The 23,748-nt window shown below is 37.1% G+C and overlaps 2 protein-coding genes across 6 annotated transcripts in view; one reads left to right on the top strand and one right to left on the bottom strand.

Annotated features, from left to right (window-relative positions):
* Positions 1–66: 66 nt before the first annotated feature.
* Positions 67–9,949, bottom strand: LOC122993313 (heterogeneous nuclear ribonucleoprotein C-like). Of its 3 annotated transcripts, none has more exons than XM_044367367.1 (9): positions 9,794–9,949; positions 7,689–7,797; positions 5,098–5,366; positions 4,048–4,120; positions 3,815–3,862; positions 3,322–3,494; positions 2,511–2,624; positions 2,071–2,234; positions 67–747 (listed from the first exon to the last, which is right to left on the bottom strand). In XM_044367367.1, exons 2-9 carry the CDS (start codon positions 7,691–7,693, stop codon positions 637–639), a joined length of 957 nt encoding a protein of 318 aa, XP_044223302.1. In that variant the 5' UTR covers positions 7,694–7,797; positions 9,794–9,949; the 3' UTR covers positions 67–636. The 3 variants fall into 3 exon arrangements, with proteins under 3 accessions (XP_044223302.1, XP_044223300.1, XP_044223301.1); XM_044367365.1 differs by having other exon boundaries at positions 3,815–3,865; positions 9,794–9,947; XM_044367366.1 differs by having other exon boundaries at positions 2,071–2,231; positions 3,815–3,865; positions 9,794–9,947.
* LOC122993312 (zinc finger protein GLIS1) overlaps positions 7,805–23,748 on the top strand; it is a 63,215-nt gene continuing 47,271 nt past the window's right edge. Inside the window, exons 1-2 of one of the 3 annotated variants that reach the window (XM_044367360.1) lie at positions 7,805–9,553; positions 12,393–12,468. The gene's annotated coding sequence lies outside the window, so the exon portion shown is untranslated. Of the gene's footprint in view, positions 9,554–12,392; positions 12,469–17,611; positions 18,131–23,748 lie in introns of those variants that run through there. The other 2 variants (XM_044367363.1, XM_044367358.1) reach the window with 2 other exon arrangements.

Genomic DNA, 23,748 nt, shown 5'->3' with positions numbered 1-23,748 from the left:
ACAAAGGTCAGTTCGGTCTGTAGTTGTGTGGAAATACAAAAAAAAAAAAAAAAACAGAGAAGCGTATCCAATTTTAATATTTTATTGCAATTTATTCCTTTACAGTCAAACTTAAACTGAATAGTATAAAAAACTGACATTAACATACAGACACACAAGGTCAAACAAACTTACCAATGAGGAAAACAAACACGTCTAAACCTAAAAACACGTACTCTATCTTTTGTAGTTGAATTTCCGTCCTCGCGTTTAAGACATGTCCGTCGAGCTGTCGTCTCTGAGAACATTAACAGTCCATGTTTCCGCCTTCTTTCTCCTGAAGACAAGTAACGACGCAGTAAAAACACAAACTGAAACCTACAGCTAGTTATTCCTTTTACAGTGATACTGGACAACTGGCCAAAAAAAAAAAAAAAATAACAAAAACCCCAAAACAAAAACAAAAAAAACAAAAAAACAAACAAAAAGAACGGCTGGAGGAACAATGGAACAACAGAGTGTGTGTGTGTGTGTGTGCACCATGCTTGTGTGTGTGCACGTGTTTGCTTTTTGTATCTACATAATGAGTGTTAAAACAGGAGTCCGAGTTCCTACTGGAAGCTGTATGTACGCTGCATGCGTCTGTGTGATCCGCGCCTACGAGTCCTCTTCGCCGTTCACACTGTCAGCATCGTCGTCGCCTTCCACGTGCTCGCCTTCCTCCTCCTCCTCTTCTTCGTCGTCGTCCTCCCTCTCTTGACTCTTCACCTGCGCAGAGTTATAAAAAGAAACGGATGATTTAGTGATGAAATATGGGACAAGACGTGTTCGAGCTTGTGAGACTTTAGCAGGAATGTGGATAATGTGGGTTGTAGTTGTGAGTTTGTGTCGTCTGCTCTGCTTGTCAATCAAACGCCACGTTATTATTTTATGTAAAGATTTGATTTTCTTCTCAAAAAGGAAAACAGTTATTAACGGGGCAGATATGTAACATAACTTTAACATGGCTGGAATGTGTTTTAAGAGACACAAATATACCGGTGCGCTACCGTTGGTGTTGAAAAGGATCTCGGTCTCTAAGTAGAGATTATTTTCAGCAAGTGATTAATCTACAGATTATTTTTTTTGATTGGTTGATTAATAATTTAGCCTATTGCATATAAAAATACCCCGTCAGGGTTTCTCAGAGCTTTGAAGTGACACCTTCAAATGAATTGTTTTGTCCGATCAACAATTCAAAACCCAAAGATATTCAATATAAAAACAAAGACAAGCAGCATAATGTCTTACTTGATACATTCGATTTAAATGATTAATTGAATATCAAAATTGTTGGAAATAAATTTACTAATCGTTGACCAACTATCGTACATGTCTCGGACCTTGTTGTCACTTTAATTAACACGTGCTGAACTACATAATCCAACTCAAAACCACTGGTCAAACTACACAGTTTTAAAATAATCTGATTAGAGCTGCAACTAATGATTATTTTCATTATCAATTAATCTGTCCATTATTTTCTTGATTGTTTTGTTTATAAAATGTCACACACACACAAAAGCATTAAATCCTCATGTTTGAGAAGATGAAATCTGCAAATGTTTGGCATTTTTGCCTAAAAATTACTAAAATGATTATTCAATTATCAAAATAATTTCTATCAACTAATCATTGCAGCTCTAATCTAAAGATTGTTTCAATAGGTTACACTAATATACTCGTTTGACAGCACTTGTGTCAAAAATATATAATTACTGCACTTGTTTTTAGAAATTGTGCACTAAAAATCTGCTATAAAAATCAAATAAAATGTATTTATTTTGGTATTGGCTTGGCAAAAGCATTTTTTCTGATTAAGTGGTTTTGATGTAACTGATCCACATTAAATCTTTTCTTCATTAATTAACATTCAGTGTTTCTGCCTCAGTTTTTTCGTGCTGCAGCATCTCGACCTCGTGTTTCTTTACATTAAAATAATCCCGACGAGTTTCACACAGTGTGTTCAGATCAGTACTTTGTATCAGCAGACAGTTGAGGAATCAGGAGTGGAAAAAAAAAAAAGTCACTGCATCCTGGTTTTAGTCTCACCTCTTCCTCCTCCAGCAGGTCTCCCTCCTCTTCGTCTTCGTCGTCGTCGTCCTCATCTGAGTCGTTCAGCTCCTGGCTTTCCCTCTCCCTCTTTATCCCGTCGTCCTTCTTGTTGCTTGTGTGCGGAGGTGAAGTGACCTCACCCGGTTCTGTTTTCTTTGCTTCTGCCAAACATGAGGGAACATGTTCAAAAATATTCGTCTCTTATATTAAATACTGTATAAGACAAAGTGCTCGGAGGGAGATGATGACGCTTCTTGTGTGTCTGTTGATCCCCGTCACAAGAAGCTTGATCTTTCTGTATTGTAGGTTTTAGAGTTTACATCTCTGCTTGTGAGATATAATTTGAAATGAAGCCAGCAGAGGGCAGTATGACGCTCTCCCCTCCCCATAAAAACATATATCTGACCCTCTGGTGGTTGGTTTATTTGTTCTCGTACCTGACTTCTTGCTGTGGTCCTTCTCCATGTGCTCCAGGCTCTCCAGCAGGTCGTCCACTTTGCTTTTAATTTGAGACAACTCCCGCTTGATGGTCTGCAGCTCATCCACTTTCACTGCAGAGAGAAAATAAAAGAGGGAAGGAGGAGGATCAGAGATGCTCTGTGACAAGAAACTACGATGAAGCTTTTCAACAGTGAAAACAAAGCATCCATATCTACATCTAAACACACATCAACTACCCACTGAATAGAAACTTCAACTGCTAAACAAAAGCAGCAAATCCTCACACTGGTGACACTGGAACCAGAGAATATTTTACCAGTTTGCTTGTTAACTGACTGAACAATCAATTATCATAATTGTTGCTCATCACCATCTCATTTCACCTCCAATCAAACAAGTCAAAAGTGTTGAATTTGCAATAATATAACGCAGATTAAAAAGACAAATTCTTACAATTTACAAACTGGAACCAGCACCTGCATCTTTATTGGTTTTATAATGACGACTGATCATCAAAACTTAATTGTTTCAGCACTTAAACACAATCTTCTAATCAATTAAATACAAATAATTCTGCAAGCCTGTATCCCCGAACTTCGATGAACTTCTATATAAAAATGAGGATTTTCATTTTTTCACCAGTTTATCACTCAAAACAGCTCAGATGTTGCCAGTATTCAAGACCAAAAATGACAAATGATGTGCAGAATCCTTCCTTGTTTTTGCTGCTGCACAAATTTCCCCAAAGAGATCAATAAAGTTTCAGACAGTCTTGTACATGTAACGTGACGGAGGGGAGACACCCACTTGTTCTGGACGAGGAAGTCCTCTGACTGCTCTTGGATGAAGAGGAGAAGCTGCTCTTGGTTCGTCGGCTGCTTCCTCCACTGCTGAGGCTGACCCGCGGGCGCTTGGACGGGATCACGGCCCGCGACAAGGGGGGAGGGGGAGCGGGGACACGGGACGGGTACGAGTACATTCTGGTATCAAAACACAACAAGTTCATTAACAGATTTGAGTGACTACTATGTGATAGAAATATACCGCTGTGGTGAGTATGAAGAGTTTCAAGTAAAGAACACTTTAAGTTAACAAAATACTGTTGCAGAATTTACAGCATTGTGCACAGAAACAAGCAGAGAGTCTTCAGGAAGTCACATGTTCGAGGACAAAAAGATATTCAAGAAATATGGAAGATACTGACAGATAAGTGACAAACACAACGGTGATTTCCCACGCTGACAACTGATGAGGGCTTTGTGTTTTCCTTTCAAACTGGGAGACAAAACATCTTACTCACCTGTTGTAATAATCTCTCTGAAAGTCATAGTCGAGGTCGAATGAGGAACTGCTGTTCAACGAGACAAAAGAACAAAGCGTGTAAAGAAAAAAACGTGAAGGAGGTGATAAAATTACTGCACTTTAAGACGTGTGAACTTTGATTAATTTAAGGTACTTTTATATACTCCTGCTGTGTGCTCACATGTGTTTTTTTTTTTTGTGTGTGCAACAGCTGTTCTCATTATTACTGACCTGTACATGTCTCCAGCTGAGCGTTTGGTTGTTTTTGACCGGTGTGGTTTGGGTTCTCCAGCCAGGTTGATGTCTGAGGAGAGAGAGAAAAAAAAAAAAACAGATCATTGAGAGAGTGATGCCAAAGACGTCAGATTCTGTTGATTTTAATAAGACTGTTTCCAAAATTTGATCATCATTTATCTTTAAATTATATTCTCAAAGTGCTTTTCAAAAAAGAAACTATTTGTAATTATGAACCGAGTCTTGGAAAGACCAACAGGAAAAATATCTGAGTTTTATCAGCAATGTGAATTTAATCACAGCTGAACTTCTTGTTCTCGGCAGACCTTACAAAACTGTTTTGATCCTGCATCTCATGTTGCTTATTGCTGGAGTTTCACCCGACATAAACTTACTGAGGAATATTTGTATACTTAACCGCACAGGAGACAGTAATTAAAAGCTTAAATTTAGGCTTTGAAACTCACCAGAACAAGATATTTCAGAGATGAAGCCTTGAAACATTAACTAGCAATGAAAGAGCGTCATGTGCAAATTTTGTTTTTTTTATTCTATTCATGGCTTCGACCTCATTGTCTCATACTGCGACGGTTCCCGACATATAAGTCAGAAACCCTCCGAGAAGGAGGTAAATCTCAGAGGTAGTGAGACACTTAATGACTGAAAAGCAGAACATTTTATTAAATATATTTCTGCAACACAAAATTATCTTTCTTTTCCTTGGCCCTCTGCTCTACTCGTTGCTTTTTTTTGTGAATTACAGGCTACTTTTATCTCCTCAAACCTCTAAAAAATGAATCAAAATCAATCAGTCTGACAAGAAAAAGTAACTTCACAGCTATTAATCATATGCAACATGTGCAGCTTAAAAGGTTGGAAACCGCCCTCCGACTGGAACCTGCTCAATAGATAAATACAGCTGCTCTTATTAAAGTTTAATCATCAGAAAATATTTCATGGAAAGGCCCTAATTTAGGAGGACTGTACTCAACATCAGATTATTTAGTCCCCGTCTCATTCCTGTAAGCTGAAAAACTGAATTCTTACCGAGTACTTGTCCGACAATCATCCGCCCGTCCTCCCCGGCGACGGCGGATCGGGCGTTCCTCTCATTGGCGAACTGAACGAAGGCGTAGCCCTTGTGGATGGAGCAGCCCACGATTTTGCCGTATTTGGAGAAGATGGCCTCTACATCCGCCTTGGTGACCAGCAGGGTGTTGAGGTTGCCGATGAAGACCCGCGAGTTAAGGGAGCGGGGGTCGGTCTTGTTGGTGACGTTGCTGCTGGCCATCAGGCTGGAGGTGGTGGGTGAGCGACTGGCGGGAAGACACACAGACACAAGATGTCAGGTTTAGCGGCAGAGTGACACTCGATCCTCTGAACTGCTGCTGCTGCTGCCGCCGCCGTCATCAAGGTGAGTCCCGGCTGTAATGACTGAATCGTTAGCATACAAGATCAGCAGCGTTTCCTGGAAAATTAAACAGTTAAAAAACAAAGAAACATGCCGACGACAAAGGAGAAAACTGCAGGAAGTTATGAGCCAATGAGACCGTTTACCTTTTTTTTTGTAAAGGACATGGAGACGTGTCCAAAACTGTCCTAAATTTCCTTGAAATTACCGAGCACTTATCTGCTTTTCTTTGAATAATTAAAACCAGCCAGTGCGGCTGCATAACATTATTCCCTTATTATTCCCTTCTAAACCACCAATTTCCTCCCAATCTAAAAATAATCCCCACTAATCAAAAAAAACCCAATAAAATATAATAAATTTCTCATTTGACAACAAAGGCTCAAGCAATTGGAGTCCTATTTGTTTACAGATTACTCTATAAGCCTCCACATTAGAGGCCTGTAACTCAAACACATACTAACCAGAGTACATGAGGGATTATAGTAGAGCTGCAACAGCTGGTTTTTAAAAAGGAAAAAAAAAGAAAAAGAAAAAAAGAGTCTTAATTTTCTGTTTCCAGCTTCTCAAATGTGAATATTTTCTGGTTTCTTTTGTCCTCTATGACAGTAAACTGAATATCGTCTGTCTGTGGACTGTTGGCCGGCACAAAAGATATTTGAAGACGTCATTTTTGGGCTTTAGGAAACTGATTATTTCACCGTTTTATAAGAGAAAAAACAGATTAATTGTTAATGAAAATAGTTGTTAGTTGGAGCCCTGAGTGTTTGTGCTGGCACCAAAACCTGTCGAGTCAATTTATTTAAAGAGCACATTTAAAAACAAATATTGACCAAAGTGCTTTACAGAGAGATTAAATTATGGGATTATTTGATGATTAAAAGGATCAAAAAAAAAACAAAAGACATAAATAAGAGGATACAAGTAAATTAATAAAAGTACATTATATCAGGCATGTCTGTGATAATTAACAGGCTAAATAAAAGCGACGGGTCTTTAGATGGGTTTTAAAGATATCAATAAGGGGGAGGATCTACCACATCCATCACAATTTGCTCAGAGAATCGTCAATTTGAGTCTTGAACTAAAGAAAAGTTGCATTATTAAGAACTAAAAGGTCACATTAGCAGACAAGCCTTTAAGTCAGGAAGTTATTAATATCAGTGTTTTTGCTTTAGCTATTCGATTATAAAGGAGGTGTGAAGTTTTCTTTCATATCACAAAGTATCACAGTGAAACATGTAAAATAAGACTAATGTGATGAGACGCCTGTTCTCAGCTGTGCAGGAAGTTCAAAATGAGTCTCATCAAAAAGCACCTGAATAACAATGATGCCAAATGCAGATGGACGTTATTTTTTTAAGGACTTTAAGTGAGCTTTAATGCCCCGTTTGGTTTATTTCCTTTAACTCCAACTGAGTGGAAGAGCAAAGTGAAGAGGGAACAACCTTAAAAAGTGTTTCCTTTGTTGTTTACAGGATGTAAAAAAGAGTGAATCTGCAGATGAAGAGAACTAAGGAACATAGATAAATGACAGAGCAATGTTTTCATAGAAAAAAACAGACTCATGTTAAAAAAGATAAATACTAATTTAACTTTGTTTTTTTCAAATCTACAAACTTTCAAGGATTTTTAAAGACTGTGACGTGTTTATATAAGCTTTGGTGTGAGCGCTTAAATTCAATGACACATGACAAACAAATGTTAACTCAAATAATAATTCAAAACTCCCACGTGTGTGACAGAAACAGGACCTGTAACCAGTTCAAAAAACAGCATTTAAACTCGATAACTCAATTAAATTCTTAAAATTTTGCAGAAATCTGTTGCTGCTTTCATACAGAATTAACTAAGGTAGGAAACACTTTTTTTTTTACAGGATTATACAGCATTTTACAGCAGGAAGAGACAACATTCAAGCTGCATCACAATATTATAAGAACACAAATATCTACTGTCATACACATATACTGTATTTTATCAATATGCAGTATTTCCTACAGTTTTAAGGATTTTTTTCCCCTCATAAGTGCAAACTCTACCACCCTTTGTTGTTTTTTTTTTCTGGTACTACACAGCTGCCTGGTCCAAAGCCCAATAAAGCCCAGAGCCTTGTGTGAGTCTGGAGATGGGAAGCGAGCCCTGATATTGCAAACATTGAAAACAGCAGAGGCATCAAAAGTAACCCCCGGCTGACACTGGGGAGTTTTTAACAGTCATCACTCACTCCATAGCGTTTGTGTGCAGGGCTGTCGTCTGTCTGATGTTTGACACTGTGGGCTGGGTTCAGTTTGGGCTGGTGTCTCGACCTTCACCTTCGCCCCTCGCGATTTTTACTGAGGTGACAGAAAACACACCTCAGTCAAGCTGAGCAGGGTTATCTTGTACCAAGTCTTACCTGGTTGGAATGTGTACAGGAGTGAAGTGACGAGGTAAACACAGTAACACAGCGCTAAAAGAGGCGTGAGTTTCCAGGAAATCACACTACAACTACCAACTTTGTGACACCAGCCAGTGTCCAAGTACTTGTTTAATGCTATTTAATACTTATAATTAAAAGACAACTGACTAAAGTGACTTAAGACAGTGCAGACCCATGTTTTAGAGTAACAAAACACCACCTGGGACCAAACACAAAGGTGAAAAAGCCATATCTAACTAGACAGAAAGGTGCAATGAGTAGGCCAAATATGCTTGTGACTGTGAGAGAGTTCAGAAAGAAACATGTATTATTATATTGTTTGAACAAGGCAGGGGAAGCACTATGAGTGTGTAAATAAACGATAAAATATCCTGAATGTTATCTTTCACAATCTACAACTGACAATGTTAACTTATCAAAAGGCATTTTCATGTTTAAACACACTGAAAGCAAATGCCGTTAATGAGGTGTCAATCAACTGTGGTGGCTCAAAAGGTACAAATAGATTATTAAACTTTATACATAATTTTTCATGGAGGAGGTTTTCTGATCTATAGATGTAAAGTCTCAACATGAGAAGTCCCATTCATTTCATACTCCTAAAACGTGGAGGAATATCAATTTGGGGTGACATTGTAAATATAAATTAGTTAATTTGTAGCCTGATTATTCATAAATCAAAGCTATGTCAATAAGGTAAATGTAAGTACCTTTATCAGCATCATTAACCTTAAAGTTCAGAAACTGGGAAGTGGTATATTAAGATATTTACAGGGGAAAAGATCAAAAGAGACATTTGACTATTGGTACTAGTAAAGTCATCAATGCTGGGATGCTTCTTTTAACAATTTAAACATATTATGGGGCCACTTTAATAAAGAAAAAACCTCCAGAGGAGCTTTTGAATTTCTTGATATTCTCCAGTTGATGTTAACTATTTATTTCCTTAACGGGACAACCAGCGTTTGTGTGTTTTCTTCTGTATCTACTGATAAGACTAAATGGGGCTTTATGGGTGTTCATGGAGTGACTTGATTTTCATATAGATAAACCACCATCATACTCATTCAGATAAATAAGCCTTTAATTTATAATGTGTGTTTTTTGTTGTAACGTTATGTAACAAAACTGAGGTCCAAAGCTTCCAAAATCAGAAAAATTACTCTTCACCATTAGACGAAAAAAAAAAAATTAAAAATAAAAATAAAAAAACGGGGGGAAAAAAAAAAACTACTCCACAAAAAAAGACAACTGACTGAAAAAGCAAAAATTACCTAAACCATCCACAACACACCCGCCTGGAGCCCGACAGCGCCACCGCCGGGCCGCGGGAGGGGGGGGGGGGGAAACAGGCCCGGCCTCGAGGGCTCAAAGCCGGCTAGCATGGCTAACGTTAGCCGACCACCAAATGGAGAAGCATGAAAAACACACAGCAATCAGACCAGTTCCTGTGTTTGCAAAAAAAAGACCCAAAACCTGCAAAATGTGGATAACTGTGTGGTCGATAACCTAATGACTGATTGTTTGATGAGGAGGATCAGGGCGGAGCTGCCACTATGAAACCAAAAGAGAGCTAACTAACTTAGCTGGCTGAAAAGCGAGCCAAAAACAAAGCAGTCCCGTTAAGGAAAAGTCTACAAAAATTACGCTACACGCTCTTGCAAAAGAAGGTAGGAAACTGTAGCTAAAAGGTGACTCCAAAGCGTCGTATTTCTAAACACCAAAAACCAGCTTTTGTGTGTTTTTTTTTTTTTTTTTTTTGAGGAGGGGGGGGATGAGCGTCTCCAAGTCAGCTAAGCTAGCTACCTCCGCTAGCCAGCACAAAATAGAAAAAAACATCGTTGAAAAAAATCCAAAAACAAAAGAAAAAGGAAGGAAAAATGAAAAATAGCTGGGAACAAAATACTCACCACGACCTTTACGAGTAAAATGTCTTGCTTTCGGTAAAATCTGTTAAATAGTTGTTACTTAGGTCGTCCTTTAGGAGCACAAGCGATTCGCCCCCCTGAGCAGCGAGCTAGCTTTCTTCTAGCCACAGAGCTAACGTAGCAGGCGATGGCGCAGTAGTGGATGAGGGGTGCTCGTTTTGTATCACAGAGCAGTCCGAGGGTGCGGAGCCAATGTTAAATATCAATTCAAAGGGGCTTTATTGACATGGAAAAGATTATTTTACACCATCAAAGCGAGTGTGAAATAAAAATAAATGTAAAACTATAAAAATAATGTAAAAAAAATGTACATACTATAAGTAAAGATCCACCAGAATAAAGAAATGTGTCACATGTAACTGTATAACAATAACTGAAGCACCACATAGAGACCTCAAGAGGACTCCGGTGTGACCTGATATTTAAAACGTATTCACCTGTTGTCTTTGAAAATCAATCCTTTCTCCTGGCTCCCAACCAAAGCCTGTACTGATTAGTGCTTGATTTGTTTTTAACTTTAGTACACAAACACCTAATTGATCGACATGACATTACATTGAAAATCCCCTCCGTTTTAAGAAATATAAAAATACTCTGCTTTGAATAATAATTTGTGTCTAACAAGTTTTTTTTCACAAGAAAAAGTTACCTACCATTTACCTAGTTTGAATCTCTAAAAAAAATGACATCTACTCCTCATTAAATATCTAGAATCTATGAATATACAAATATATTTCATTTCAAAAGTTTAACTGCTGGACACAACATGTCTCCTACTTCACTGTAAAGTCCATTCTCAGTGTTTGTGCACTGGAGGCTTTAAGTTTCCACATCACACTTGTATAAGTTGAATATTGGACCAGGACCAGCGTCCAAAAGAGTTGTGATGTCACAAATCATGCTTGTAGGCCCATTCTCATTTTCTGGACTAAACAACTAATCAATTATTGAGAAAATAATCAGTAGATGAATCGATAATGAAAATAATTGTTAGTTGCAGCCCTAATTACATACAACTTTGAACAAATTTGTGTTACATAAAATATGTGTCATTTATGGCCACTGACACAATATTGAACCATCTCTAAGAGATTTATTCCAATGTATATTTTTTGTGTGCAGTTTTTTAAACTAATGCATTTGCAGTCAGAACAAGTTTCCATGAAAATCCGCTCATCACAGCATCACAGCTATTAAGTGGCAATCAGCCTGATAGGATTCACCTGTGCAACTGTGCTTGCAATTCGTCAGAGTTTCCTGGTCCTCCATCTCTACATATCTTTGCATGAAATTAGTTTCTTATAATGCAGAATGAACACCAGAAAATATAATTTACATTAGGACAATAGAGCTGGCATTATTTTTTCTTCTCAACACAGAAAACACAGAAACAGAAGTCAAGTCAATTTTATTTAAATAGGTTCCAAAATCACAAATTTAAACCTTTGCAATGTGTTTGCAAATTGGAGGTTTTAGAGAAAACAAACCCAAATTGAGACACAATTTTCTTAACTGAGAACAAACAGTGGAATATAAAAAGCAACAACAATTTGGTCATATATGTAATATTATTATATTACTGTATATATTTTAATCTGTCTGGCTGGAGTAACATCTTAAGATATAAAGAAAAATATGGAAATACATACAATCACTGCTTAAGTCAGACAATAACAATTTATGAATGGAATCAGTTTGCATTTATTTCAAGCAGTAGTTGCATTAAGTCAAGTCTCCTCAGTAGATAAATGCTTGTGTGGTAGAAGACTTTGCGTCATTCAACCTCAAAACCATTTTATCTTCTTAAAATCAAACTTTAACGCAAATATTGTCTCAGAGTGAAAACAAAGTAAAAACGTCACCAGTGTATTATCACAGTCAGCCAGGAGAGGACAGTAGTGTTGTTACGAAAATAGATGGATGGTGAAACTGGGATAAATACATAAAATGGTTGGGATATTTTGACAAACTTCACATTTACAAAACAAGAACTGAACAATCTTGTGAGTACATTCATAAACTGATCAATGACTGCAAGGCATTTCTACCAAGGCAGAGAGAAAAAAAAGATGCAAAAAAGCCTGCCCACACTGTTTAATCTCTTACATGCAGTAATTAAACCAGAATAAAGAACTATGTCCCACTTAGATCATACTAATCCTGATTATCATTTTTTGTCAGTGCAGTTCCCTCCAGTTTCAGCAGCTTTACTCAAAAGTTGAACAGTTTCGGATGGATAGAAACCTAATAATAATAATATGTTAGGAATATGTGTGATTTTAGGTTGCATACAGCAGATGGTCTGAACACCCTGTTGATGGTGTTGGCTCCTCTTCGACTCACATACACACAAAAAACTGTGATGACAGATAAGATGTTTCTGAAAAAGAAAGTTTATTAAATAGCTTAAATGTAATCTCAATATTGTCTGACGAGTTGTCACATTTCATACAAAGTTCATCTTATACTTTAAGGGCTTTTCAAACAAAACTTACTTTGAGATTTTTTGCATCCTAAATCATGCACACTCAAAACTAGCACTCTCTATAAACATAGGAGCTAATGAGAAAATAATAAACAGCTTTGCAGGTAGGTGACTGATGGAAGTCAGGTGATCAACAGAGGCAGGAGACTCGCTGAGGACATCTAGTGTACAGGTGATGCACAACAGACCTTTTTCACAGCACCCATTCTGTCACATCTTACAGCACTAACTAATAGTTTTAATAATGACTTGGTAATATAAAGTGTCCCAATAGGACATACAACTGGGCCAGCATGTTTAATACCAACCAGGTCACTTTAATAGAAATAAGTCATTATTTATGTTATTAATTTCACCTGTACTTTCTATTTTGTGACCTTTTAGAGCCCATAACCATTTACAATAATTCAGTCTACTCATGACTCCTTGTCACAAGTTAAATATGATTTGCAATCAGGTTAACAATGAATAATGTTCCCTTCTCTGAATATTTCATTTGAATGGTTATGAGAGGCTGGATGATGAAAGACTATCTGGTGTTCCACTATAAAAAAAATAGAAAAATAGAGATAATTTGTGTAGCAGAAATATGTATTTTTGTCTTATTTCCTATCTCGTTAATCATATTTTGTGTAATCTCTCAGATTTATCTTGGATTTACCCTCAAATTATGAAAAGTCAAAATGTCTGCAAATCATTTATATTAGACGAAACCATGAACAACCCACGAACAACTTTATCAAACCCATGAAACATGTGGAAAACATTTGATCAGTTTACTGTCCAAATATGTCTCATCAGCATTATCCACACATCATTTCCAGTGACATGCTTAGAGTTTATTTGATTAAATGAGATGACAGCGGGGTACAAAAATCTTGAAGCACTTAAATGTGGAAATGCATAAATGAAATATTTTTTTAAAATGAATTCTTTTTTGGCAAAATTTTAATTGATGTATTTATTAACCAATCACAGTCATTCATATATTCATTCCTTTATTTCCCCTGTCACAGTTAGGCCCCCATACATAATGACCTATAGGTGAAATTTAATTGTGCTATAAACCTTTTTTTTTAACAGAAAAAACTTTTAAGTCTCACAGTAAGAAAAGCTAACATGTAAATAATAAAATTGATAATAAAATTAATGATGGCTGATAAGATAAGAATACGATATAAAACCAGGAGCATACATCGTACCTAACCCAAAGATAAAACATAAACCAGAAGCATAACAACATAAAACATGAGACCAGCAACATAAAACAACAATTCCTCTTTGCTGCTTCAGTTTCAGTTCCTGTTATTGTGCCTGCTGGCTCACTGTCATACTGTCATAGTTATTGGTACACTTGAAAACAACAGAGTCATCGTTAACGTTATTAGTAACACCTGTGCTTTTCCTACTGTGACAAGTCACAATATCTGCTGTGAAAATAGCCCATTAAGCTTTCTGAGTGACTTTATTGCACCTGAGGAGGACATAAGAGAAAGGATGGCAAGTAAAAGAGACCAAGAACAGCTGTTTTCTGTATCTAGTTAGGAGATGAAATCCCTACAACGTCCCAATTTTCATGGAGAATATGTTCTTTTGTGAATTGTTTTTGTCCATCTGGTTTGGTTTTGAGCGTTGTCCCAGAGGACTTGTTGCTCTGTGCATCATCTCGGGAATCAGAAATATAACTCCAACTCGCAGTTTCACTGTGTAATCAGATACACAGATGAAAGGTTTCTCTGCTTGTTTGTCTCTTCTGTGTATTTCTGTCAATCTTACGGTGGACCAGATGTTTGACAGGCTGTCAGGTTTCATCTCCAAGTTTTGATGGGATCATAACACATGTGGGAGTATACATCACCTTCTAAAAGTTGATGCTGCCAGTGATAGGAGAGTATTGTGTATCATTATTTTCACCCCAGTAGAAGGCAAGTTTGTTTATATGGCACCATTCAGACACAAAGCAATTCAAAATGCTTTATAGGGGCAAAGAAACACATTGAAATTAGACATTAAGTAGACATTAATATTGCATTTAAAAGACAACAAAAACAGCAAAAACTTAAATAGAAGTTATGTATAAACAATAATGTTTTAAGCCCTGATTTCAATGAGCTAACGGTTGTAGCAGACCTCAGGTATCCAGGAAGTTTGTTCCACAGGTGGGGAACATAGAAACCAAAAACTGCCTCATCTTGCTTGGTTTCGATCCTGGAAACATTGAGTAAACTTGTCACTGATGACCTGAGGGGTCTAGGTACTTCATAATGTACAAGTAATCAGAAATGTATTTAGGCCCGAGACCATTTAGTGCTTTAAAGACAAGTAATGGGAATTTAAATCTATTCTTTGACACACAGGAAACCAGTGCAGTGATTTAAGGACTGGTGTAATGTGCTCCACTTTCTTGGTTTCAGTAAGGACTCTGGCAGCAGCGTTCTAGATGAGCTGCAGCTGTCTGATTGATTTTTTATTGAGCTGTGAAGACACCATTACAATAGTTTAGCCTGCTGAAAATAAACACATGAACTAGTTTTTCTGTCTTGCTGAGAGAGAAATCCTTTAATTCATGCTACGTTTATAAGGACGTAGTAGGCTGATTTTGTAATTGTCTTTATGAGGCTGTTGAAATTTAGGTCTGAGTCCATAACTACAACAAGATTTCTGGCTTGATTTGTAGATTTTAATGTCATGGAGTCAAGGTGAGCTCTGGCTTTTGATTTTTCTTCTTTGAGGCCAAAAACAATTATTTGAGTTCTTTTCTGTGTTCAGTTGTAGAAAATTCTGGCACATCCACTCATTGATGTGTTCAATGCACTTATTCAGCAAATATAAGGGACCTTAGTCATGTGGTGACACTGTTATGTAGAGTTGTGTGTCATCTGCATAAGTATGGTAAGAGATGTTATGATAATCTGAGCAAGGGGGAGCATGTAAATATTGAATAGAAGAGGCCCAAGGATGGACCCTTGAGGAACTCCACATGACTTTTGTTTGCTCAGGTTCATAATTACTAATGACAGAAAGTCATCCCTATCTTGAAAATTTGATTTAAATCAATTTAGCACAGTGCTAGACAGTCCCACCTACTTTTCCAGTCTGTCAAGCAGTAACTTATGGTCAACCGTGTCGAATGCTGCACTGAGATCCAGTAATACCAAAACTGAAATTTTTGATGCGTCACTGCTCAGATGAATGTCATTTAAAACTTTCACAAGTGCAGTCTCAGTGCTGTGGTGTGGTTGAAATCCAGACTGAAAAGCATTAAGGAAATTGTTTTGCACCAGGAAAACATTAAGTTGCTGAAAAATAACCTTTTCAATGATTTTTCCTAAAAAAGGCAGGTTTGATTTGGGCCTGTAGTTATTTATTACTGAGGAATCCAGATTAGAGGTTTAATAAATATGGTCTTCAGGGCCTTTGGAAGAAAGCCTGACCGAAGAGAACTTTTGACTATCTGTACATTTGATGCTATGCAGTTAAAAACATCTTTAAAGAAGCTTGTAGGCAGAGTGTCAAGGCAGCAGGTAGTAGGTCCAAGGTGTTGAACAATTTCAGTCAAAGTTGCGTAATCTAGGGGGTAAAAATGTGCCATATTAACTAAAGTAGTCTTATGTGGAGGAGCCACATAAGACTACTTTAGTTAGGGTTGAGTTACAGACTGTTTGTCTTATCCTCAGAATTTTTCTCTGTGAAAAAAGATTGTAAGTCATTGCATGATGTGGTGGAAAGCAGTTCAGGAGGGACTGATGCTGAAAGGTTTGTCAGTCTGTCAACAACAGTAAATATGGTGTGTGATTGTTATTTTTATTAATAATTTCAGAGAAAAGGGAATGCCGTGCCCTTTTTTATTCTAAATTATAGATGCAAAGTCTCTCTTTATAGATGTCATTATGAATCTGGAGTTTGGTTTTTCGCCACCTACGTTCTGCCTGTCTACACTCTCTTTTTTGAGCTTTTACCAGTGTGGCATTCATTCATCCCTGGTGCTTTTTTCTTAAAAGTGACAACTTTGTTATATATATGTATGTATGAATATATAAATTATACAGAGTTAACTAGAGATGACAATTACAGAGATACCATAGGGGATTATACAAACCAAAAACCAGAAAATGGTTAGTATAACGTCAATAATGAGATCTGCAAACACACACAGTACAAAATTATAGGGATACTACTGGAAATAAAAATACCATAAAGTGCAAGAGGACCCGTGTGAACTCACTATTGAGAACTAAAAACACTGTCAATTCTTATATGGGAATATTATTAAACCAGCTACAAACTACAAAACATTATAATATATATATATATTCGGCCAACGTTGTTGTGTATAGGGCAACTTTTTTTGCATACATTTGAAGCAATTTGAGGTAGAAAGCAGCTGATGAATGAAGGATTAGCTGACTACATGCTCCAATATGACCTTTATTTAATTTAACTCAAGGATGTGTTCATAGGAAAATGAATGTGATGCCATTAAAGGGATCACTATTAACTAACACTGAAGATTAAAAACGCATTATCAGTTTCTATTGACATATTATAATGATAATAGAAAAATACATCAGTGTCTCTCAGGTCTAAGCAGTTAACACACTATATTATTTAGTATTTATTACACTACAGCAATACCATTTGGTATTTTGGGGTTCAATGGTGTCCTTAATAAAGGCACTTAATACTATAAGCCCCCAAAAGTATGGAAATGGGCCTGACTTAAACTAAAATGAAGGTCACTGTTTACTATTGAGTATCATGTCCCTGGCGATGCTACAACAGGAGATTAAAGATACATATGATATCAATAAGTTCATTATCACTGAGCATTACAGCAATAAAACTCTGGTACTACTTTCTAATAAGACATCATTCATAAAAGGGTTTATAAGTTGTAACTAATGGCTTAATTAATGGTTTGCTTTACTAAGCAGTTATCAGCCATTAATAACAAGAACTTTTGGATTGACAGGTTGTGATAAATCTCTCTGGCTGCTGTTGAGTCATTAATAAAGTGTTGAGAGTATTTTACTTTCTAATAAACCATCAAATCTGCAGTTATAAATGTTATTAAGTCATTAGTTAGAAAAAGTTAGTGTGTTATGTATGATAATAAATGTTTATAAGTCATTAATCACTATTAATAAGTTGTTAATTAACAGATTTTGGCCCAAATGTCCTGCAGGACTTTTCCAGGGGATCAGAGGTCAAAGGGTCCATTTGAAGGGTCTTCATGATGAAATAAAAAAGACAAGTGCAACCTATAAGTTTTTCTTAATAATAGCTTACAACTAATTAGTATATGGTTGATAAATCATTAAAATAATTTTTTAAAAATTTGAATGTGCATACCTCTCTTCTTCTGTTAGTTACGACAAAAGGTGAAAGTGGTGCCAAAAATGTTATTGAAACTTTATTAGAAAATATCACAGCAAAGCCATAAATTATAGTTAAACCAAAAAGTAGGGATAAGGTCATCATAAGAAACTCTTTACTGAGCTATGGTGACGCACAATGAGCCGTTTTAGTTTTAATTATCATAATTAAAAAATTGCGGTAAAATTCCGGTATTTCATATTTATAAATGCATATTTTTGCTCCAGAGACGCTTTTCCTTTTTGGCAGTTAATCACATTGGCTCAGTCTCTCTGTTTATTAAGACAAAAAAAGTGTTTGTCTGTGCGTGCATGTGCGCGCGCTGCACGGAGCAGATGCAGCCAGTGAGCTCGCGGTGCAGAGCGCGCTGCTGTGACAGTGGGAGGCACAATCCGCGTGGAGCCAGCGCGAGGCAAAGACCTTCCAACAAGCTGTGAACGATGACGAGACGCGAAACGGTAAGAAGAGCGCTACAAATGTGACATTACTGCACTTAAAACTGCATTTCTAACGTTTTAACCTGCAGAAACAACGTTGGGAAAGTTGTCATGAAGACTTACAGTATGTTATGATTTATGTTATGTGTTAGATAAGTTTTCAATTAGTGAGTTTTTATTGTGACTCATTATAAGGTTTTTTTTTCTATTGAAAACGAGAATGATGGGGAAAAAAGTAAGTAAATTAGTTAAGTATTTAGAAGTATTTGTAAATGTCTGTAAGCATCCAAAGTGACTTTAACCATTGTTTGTTGGATGTGCACTAATGCTTCACAACCACTGGACTCTCAAGAGTTTGTGATAAATGAGGAAAAAATCTCCTTGGAAAGAAGAAAACAGTCAGAGTAACTTCCAGACTGTTGATAAGAAACATGATTATCGGCTCTAATTTTACCTCCATATCAAGGATTACACAATAACTTGTTTTGATTGTGCAACAAGGATTTGAGGAAGGCAATTAATAGATAGGCTGCTATACTGTAGTGAACTCTTACCCAAATGGTTTCCTGTGATATTTTCCCCCCCTTATTACTTATGGGACTCTTCCTTTCCACTCCTCTGCCGTCCACTGATTTATGTAATGTAGCTGGAATGAAAAGTGCTGCGCAGGGGGTGGAAATCTGGCTTACTGAAAGTCAAACAGATGAGGAGACTTGTTTTAATCATTAGGCTCATGGTATCACTGACATGGAGCTTGTGCTGGGGAATCATGGTTTATGCTCTCAGGCCTCGGCCAGCGTTCCCACTGCACAGAGGGCTGAATCACAGTTAATTTTATTATTTACCTCATTTAATCTTATATATCAGGCCTTTAAATGGGTAATAAACAAGATTTGTACTGCTCAGTATAGCACAAAATCATCTTAATATGCCTTTGGGATGTTGATCAGGTTGTTGATCAATACCAATGACTCACCGATTGTTTCACCAGATGCTCTGATTGTTTGTTCAAGTGCTCAGATGGAGCATGGCGCTACGTGCGAGAGACAGCAGCGAGCCAAGATTTGTTTCGCCCTAAAAAAATGTGTTTGCCCTGGCAGTGTAGCGTCGCCTCGATTTCACACCAGGGGAAGAAAATAACAAAAGCATTTCAATTTTAGTGGATTGTTTTTCTACTGTGGACTTTTTCTAAATGTAAACAACAGTTTCAAAATATTTCATCAGGTTACAAGTGAAAGTATGAACCCCAAAGCTGGATCCATTAATTCTACAAAGAAGTTGTGAGGCTTTACATTACATGTCTTTTATTAAATCCATTCCCGCAATTATTTATGTGGCAAACAAACAAACAAAGGATGGAATGAGGGAAAGCTCTGTTCTCTAAGACATAAAACATTTTGATACAACATTTGTGTCAAGCTATTCTTGACCTTGGAAACAGCAATTGACAAAATAATCACAACTCAGGGTCTATTTACTTGCTTGTTCCGGGGCTTTCAACCCTTCAACCACACAGGCTTCATCAGAACAGTTTGCTTAGTTGTCAAAGAACTGTGGATGTTCAAACTTTCCATTACTCTTACTACTTTTAGGACTCCTTGTCCATTTTGGTTTACAAGTTGACCTTGAGAGTTCATTCTTGACCTTGGAAGACAAACATCTTATGAAGGAAGACTGCGTGATACGATCAAAAGCTCTGGAACAAGGGAGAAAGTGGACATTTAGTTGATATTGTTTAGTCATTTTGTTCTCAAGCCAAAAAACTACTATCATAAAATATAATTAGTACACAAGTGATAATGTTTATCCCTGACCTTGGAAGTAGTAGTTTGACAAAATAATCCTAACTCAAGATTCACTTACTAGCTTTTTCTGGAGCTTTCCTCTGCATCTCACAGTCATTGTTTTGCTCAGTTGTGACAGCTCCGTAAAACAGCTCAAACAGTGTCTTTGATGGAGCTGTAATAGGATCACAAGTGTCCTCCATCTGTTTTTATGCTCATTTTGAATTTTGCAGATTTTTGCAAATACTGTTTTCATGCTTGGCTGAGGAGGTGAAAAAGATGGCACGTCTGTAATGGAGCACAAAAGGGTTGATGGAAATGCAAACACCACTTCTTCACTTTATTCCTCTCAGCAAAACAGACCTCCGCTTAAAGGAACGGTTTAACGTTTTGGGAAATATGCTTATTCTCTTTTTTGCTGAGAATTAGATGAGAAGATCAACGTCACTCATAACTGTTAAAACTGAAGTTAGAGATGAAAACAAGCGGAAACAACTAGAAGGTGTTTTCATCAGCTACTTTTATGCAAATATACTGAATAAAATGTGATTAAATTACATAATTAAAAGAGAGTAATATTATATTTCTATGTACCGTAGACCTCCGTTGTTGTCCAAAAAAAAGACTCTTTGGAGCTGTTTCTAAAAAAGCTGCGATAACCGCTCTCTACAGCGATGAAGGGAGATGTCATCAAGTGCAGCGGTGGCTCGCTGGCGTGTTTTTAATAGTTTTTGGACAACAACTAAGGTCCACGGTACAGTGGAATATGATACTTCTCTCTTTCGATTATGTATTTTATTACATCCTCTTCAGTATACTGTATAAAAGAAGCCGATGAAAACATTAACTGATCCAAAGTTTCTGTTGTTGACTTTTCGGAAATGTGAGCAACATTTGGACGGACACAACCCATCACTGCAGGTCCCACTGGTGTCCAATAGAGGTCATTTAAAGTCATAGCTTACTTACTAATGCCCCTTTAATACTTGTGTTTATATTACGTCGACCGAGATGAGCTAACGTATTTAATTAAGGGTTCAAAGTCACTGAGAAACTCTGATCATATGGGATGTATTAGTGTTAGGCAATTTGCTTTCTCTTATATAAATATTTGTTACCATGTCTCAGTGAAAAAACATCCCGGAGTCTGAATTTGTCACATCCGATCTCATGTTAGTTGGAACTGCTGTTTTATGACAGCCATGTCTGTGTTCATGGCATGCTGGTGAAATGATTCGTCACTTGTTTTTCTCAGCTGCCTGGTCCCTACATACCATTCACAGACATTAACAGTGATTGCCCTACAAACAGTACTCATTTTGGTTTGGTGCAGAAATATTATTCCTGGCCAGAGGTGCTCTTTTGCAACACCCAAGGGTGACACAGCTGGGTAATACGACCCGCTGTGAGTATCAGAGGTAACTGTTTCAACATTGTTTCTGGTGTGTATTAACTGCGGGCCAATGTCTTTTTAAATCATGTTTACTTGGGAAATTATTTCAACTCTCAGAACTTTTCCTCTTAGCGCAGTCCAGTGAATTAGTGGGATTATAAAAGTTCCAGTTAATACATGGAGGGTAGTTTATCTCTACAAGATGATTATAAACTCCAGATCCTCGCTTCGGGTTATTCTCAAAATACTTGAATAGAAAACAAATGTGTGAAAGAAATGTGTGTGTTTGCGTGTGTATTCAGCCTCTTTGGTGTATATTTAGTTGCAGGCAAACCTGTCTTCTTCTTAGTTGAATGATTTGTCGAGTCAGTGTTGAATGGTGGAAAAAGTATCCTTTTGATTGAGTGAAACTAAAACTAACACAATGTAAAAATAATACGTACAAGTAAAAGCAGTGAAGTGTTTTTATGAAAAGTAAAGGTACACATTGTGCAAAGTGGCCTCTTTACGAGTGTTAAGTTGTTGGTGTTTGAACCTTTAAAGAGCAGTTTAATGTTGTAGATGGTCCATGTGACTATAACCATGACTACTTTGTGTACAATACTATTGGGTCATTTAGTCTACAGCAATAAATAATACCTTTACTAGATAGACTGACTGGAAATGTGGGGAGATAGACACGCAACAAAGTTCTACGGCAGGATTCAAACCAGGGAAGTTGCATCTTACACCACTATAAGCCACTGTGATGCCCCCAAGTTTATCATATGTTTTGTGTGTGAAAATCAATGTGATGGCTATAACTGCCAACACATAAATGTAGTTTAGTGGAAACTACAATATTGGAAATGAAGTGCAGTAGAAGTATAAAGTTGCACAAATTGGAAATAGTCAGACTTAAAGAGGAGCTGTTTGAAATCTGATAAATTGTTTCAAGTGATGTCACTTGAGTCAGCATCGGTTGGGGCTGAAGACTACAAGTTTGAAAATGAAAAAAATCTGCGAGTCTGGAGTTACAAAGAAGTGAGGGTACCAGACCTCGGTAGTTTGTTCCTCATCTCTGCTGAGCAGCTACTACCATAACACACCCCGAATCTCTGAACAGAGCTGTCGATGGTTGAGTTGCATTGTGGGTACACCAGGTTTTGATAAGGAGTAAGACTGTGTGGAATAAAAAGAAAATCTCTGGTTCTGCTGCATCAATTTTGATCCTTTTTTAAAAACTGCCCATTGTGAGTCAAACAATGACAACAAACTGGAGCTTGAGGAAAAGTTCTTACATTCCACCTCTGCTGGTCCAACGATTGCTGGATTAATTAACTGGGCAGTTAATTCAGCCAAATCTGACTATAATTTAGTATTTTACATAAAATCTGTATGTTATACTGTAATAAAACTCTAAAAACCTAGTTACTCCAACTTTTGGGATTTTTACTTCATTTTAAAGCTGCATTAATTGACCTTTGTAAACAAGTCATTGGCCTATTGTCACCATATACAGTTGTAATAGTAAATGTGTTTGCAAGCAGTCACTTACAAATCCAGCAAATACAGAGTAACATCAGCCTCCACTTGGAGTCATGTTTCTGGCCACCTGATAAATATGATAGTCAGTCTCCTTTTAGTTCTGTTTTGGTCTCCACCAATTTCTGAGTTCAGCAGCTAGTTTCCAACTTTGTTTGTCTGCTGTTTGGTACTGGGCAGGTTGTGTACAGTACCCTATTTTGCAGAAAACAGCTGCCTGCTGCTGCTGGAAACAACGCTGATGAGAGCAGTGAGACTGAACCACAATAGTAAAGTTGCGGACAGTAAAAACGAAACACTGATCCAAAATAGACTAAAATGCTTCACAGAGCTGAGGCGAACTGCAGGGCTGATTCACCACTATAAACGACCTTTGTCACATTACACATAGTCATTTCATCCATACGTAATATAGAAAATACTGATTAGTGCAGCTTTAAGTTTGCGACACTTTTTACACTATGAAATCCCTATTTGTTCGTCGAGAGCTTACGTTTTGAAGACACAAGGTTTTTATAAAAGATAACACAATAATGCTAATTACTTTATTTCCCAAGAGGTCCTCAGCAGGAGGTTGGAGTTGCAGCAGCAAGAGAGCAGTTTGATAAAATCAGCACAGCAGCAACAATATTACAGCATACCTATTGCTAAATAAACTCAGTAACAAAGAGGAATAGTTCCAGTAAAAATGGGAATATTTTATGTCAAATTAAAAGTATACCTCTTACACGACATGTAGTTACAGCCAGTAGCAACATTAAGCATGGTTTCTGCATTTGTAAGTAGTTAGTGTTGGTCCCTGGTACACCAAAGAGAGGGCCATGTAGAGCGAGTTGTTGCAATCAAGTTTAAATATTATTACTGGGAGCCACCTAAAACTAACATACAAGCATAACAAATATAGCAGTTAAATTAAATTAAAGAGATCTGTCAAGATT

This window comes from Thunnus albacares, chromosome 12, assembly GCF_914725855.1.
Source record: "Thunnus albacares chromosome 12, fThuAlb1.1, whole genome shotgun sequence".
NCBI classification, from domain to species: Eukaryota; Metazoa; Chordata; class Actinopteri; order Scombriformes; family Scombridae; genus Thunnus; species Thunnus albacares.
This window is presented reverse-complemented; position numbering and strand designations above follow the sequence as displayed.

Bases quoted from the DNA above. Each gene is read 5' to 3' on its own strand.
- LOC122993313 (XM_044367365.1), bottom strand. The intron at 3,495-3,814 runs GTGAGTAAGATG...TTTTGATACCAG, and splicing joins CAGAGAGATTATTACAACAG to AATGTACTCGTACCCGTCCC. The intron at 2,235-2,510 runs GTACGAGAACAA...CATGTTTGGCAG, and splicing joins GGACCACAGCAAGAAGTCAG to AAGCAAAGAAAACAGAACCG.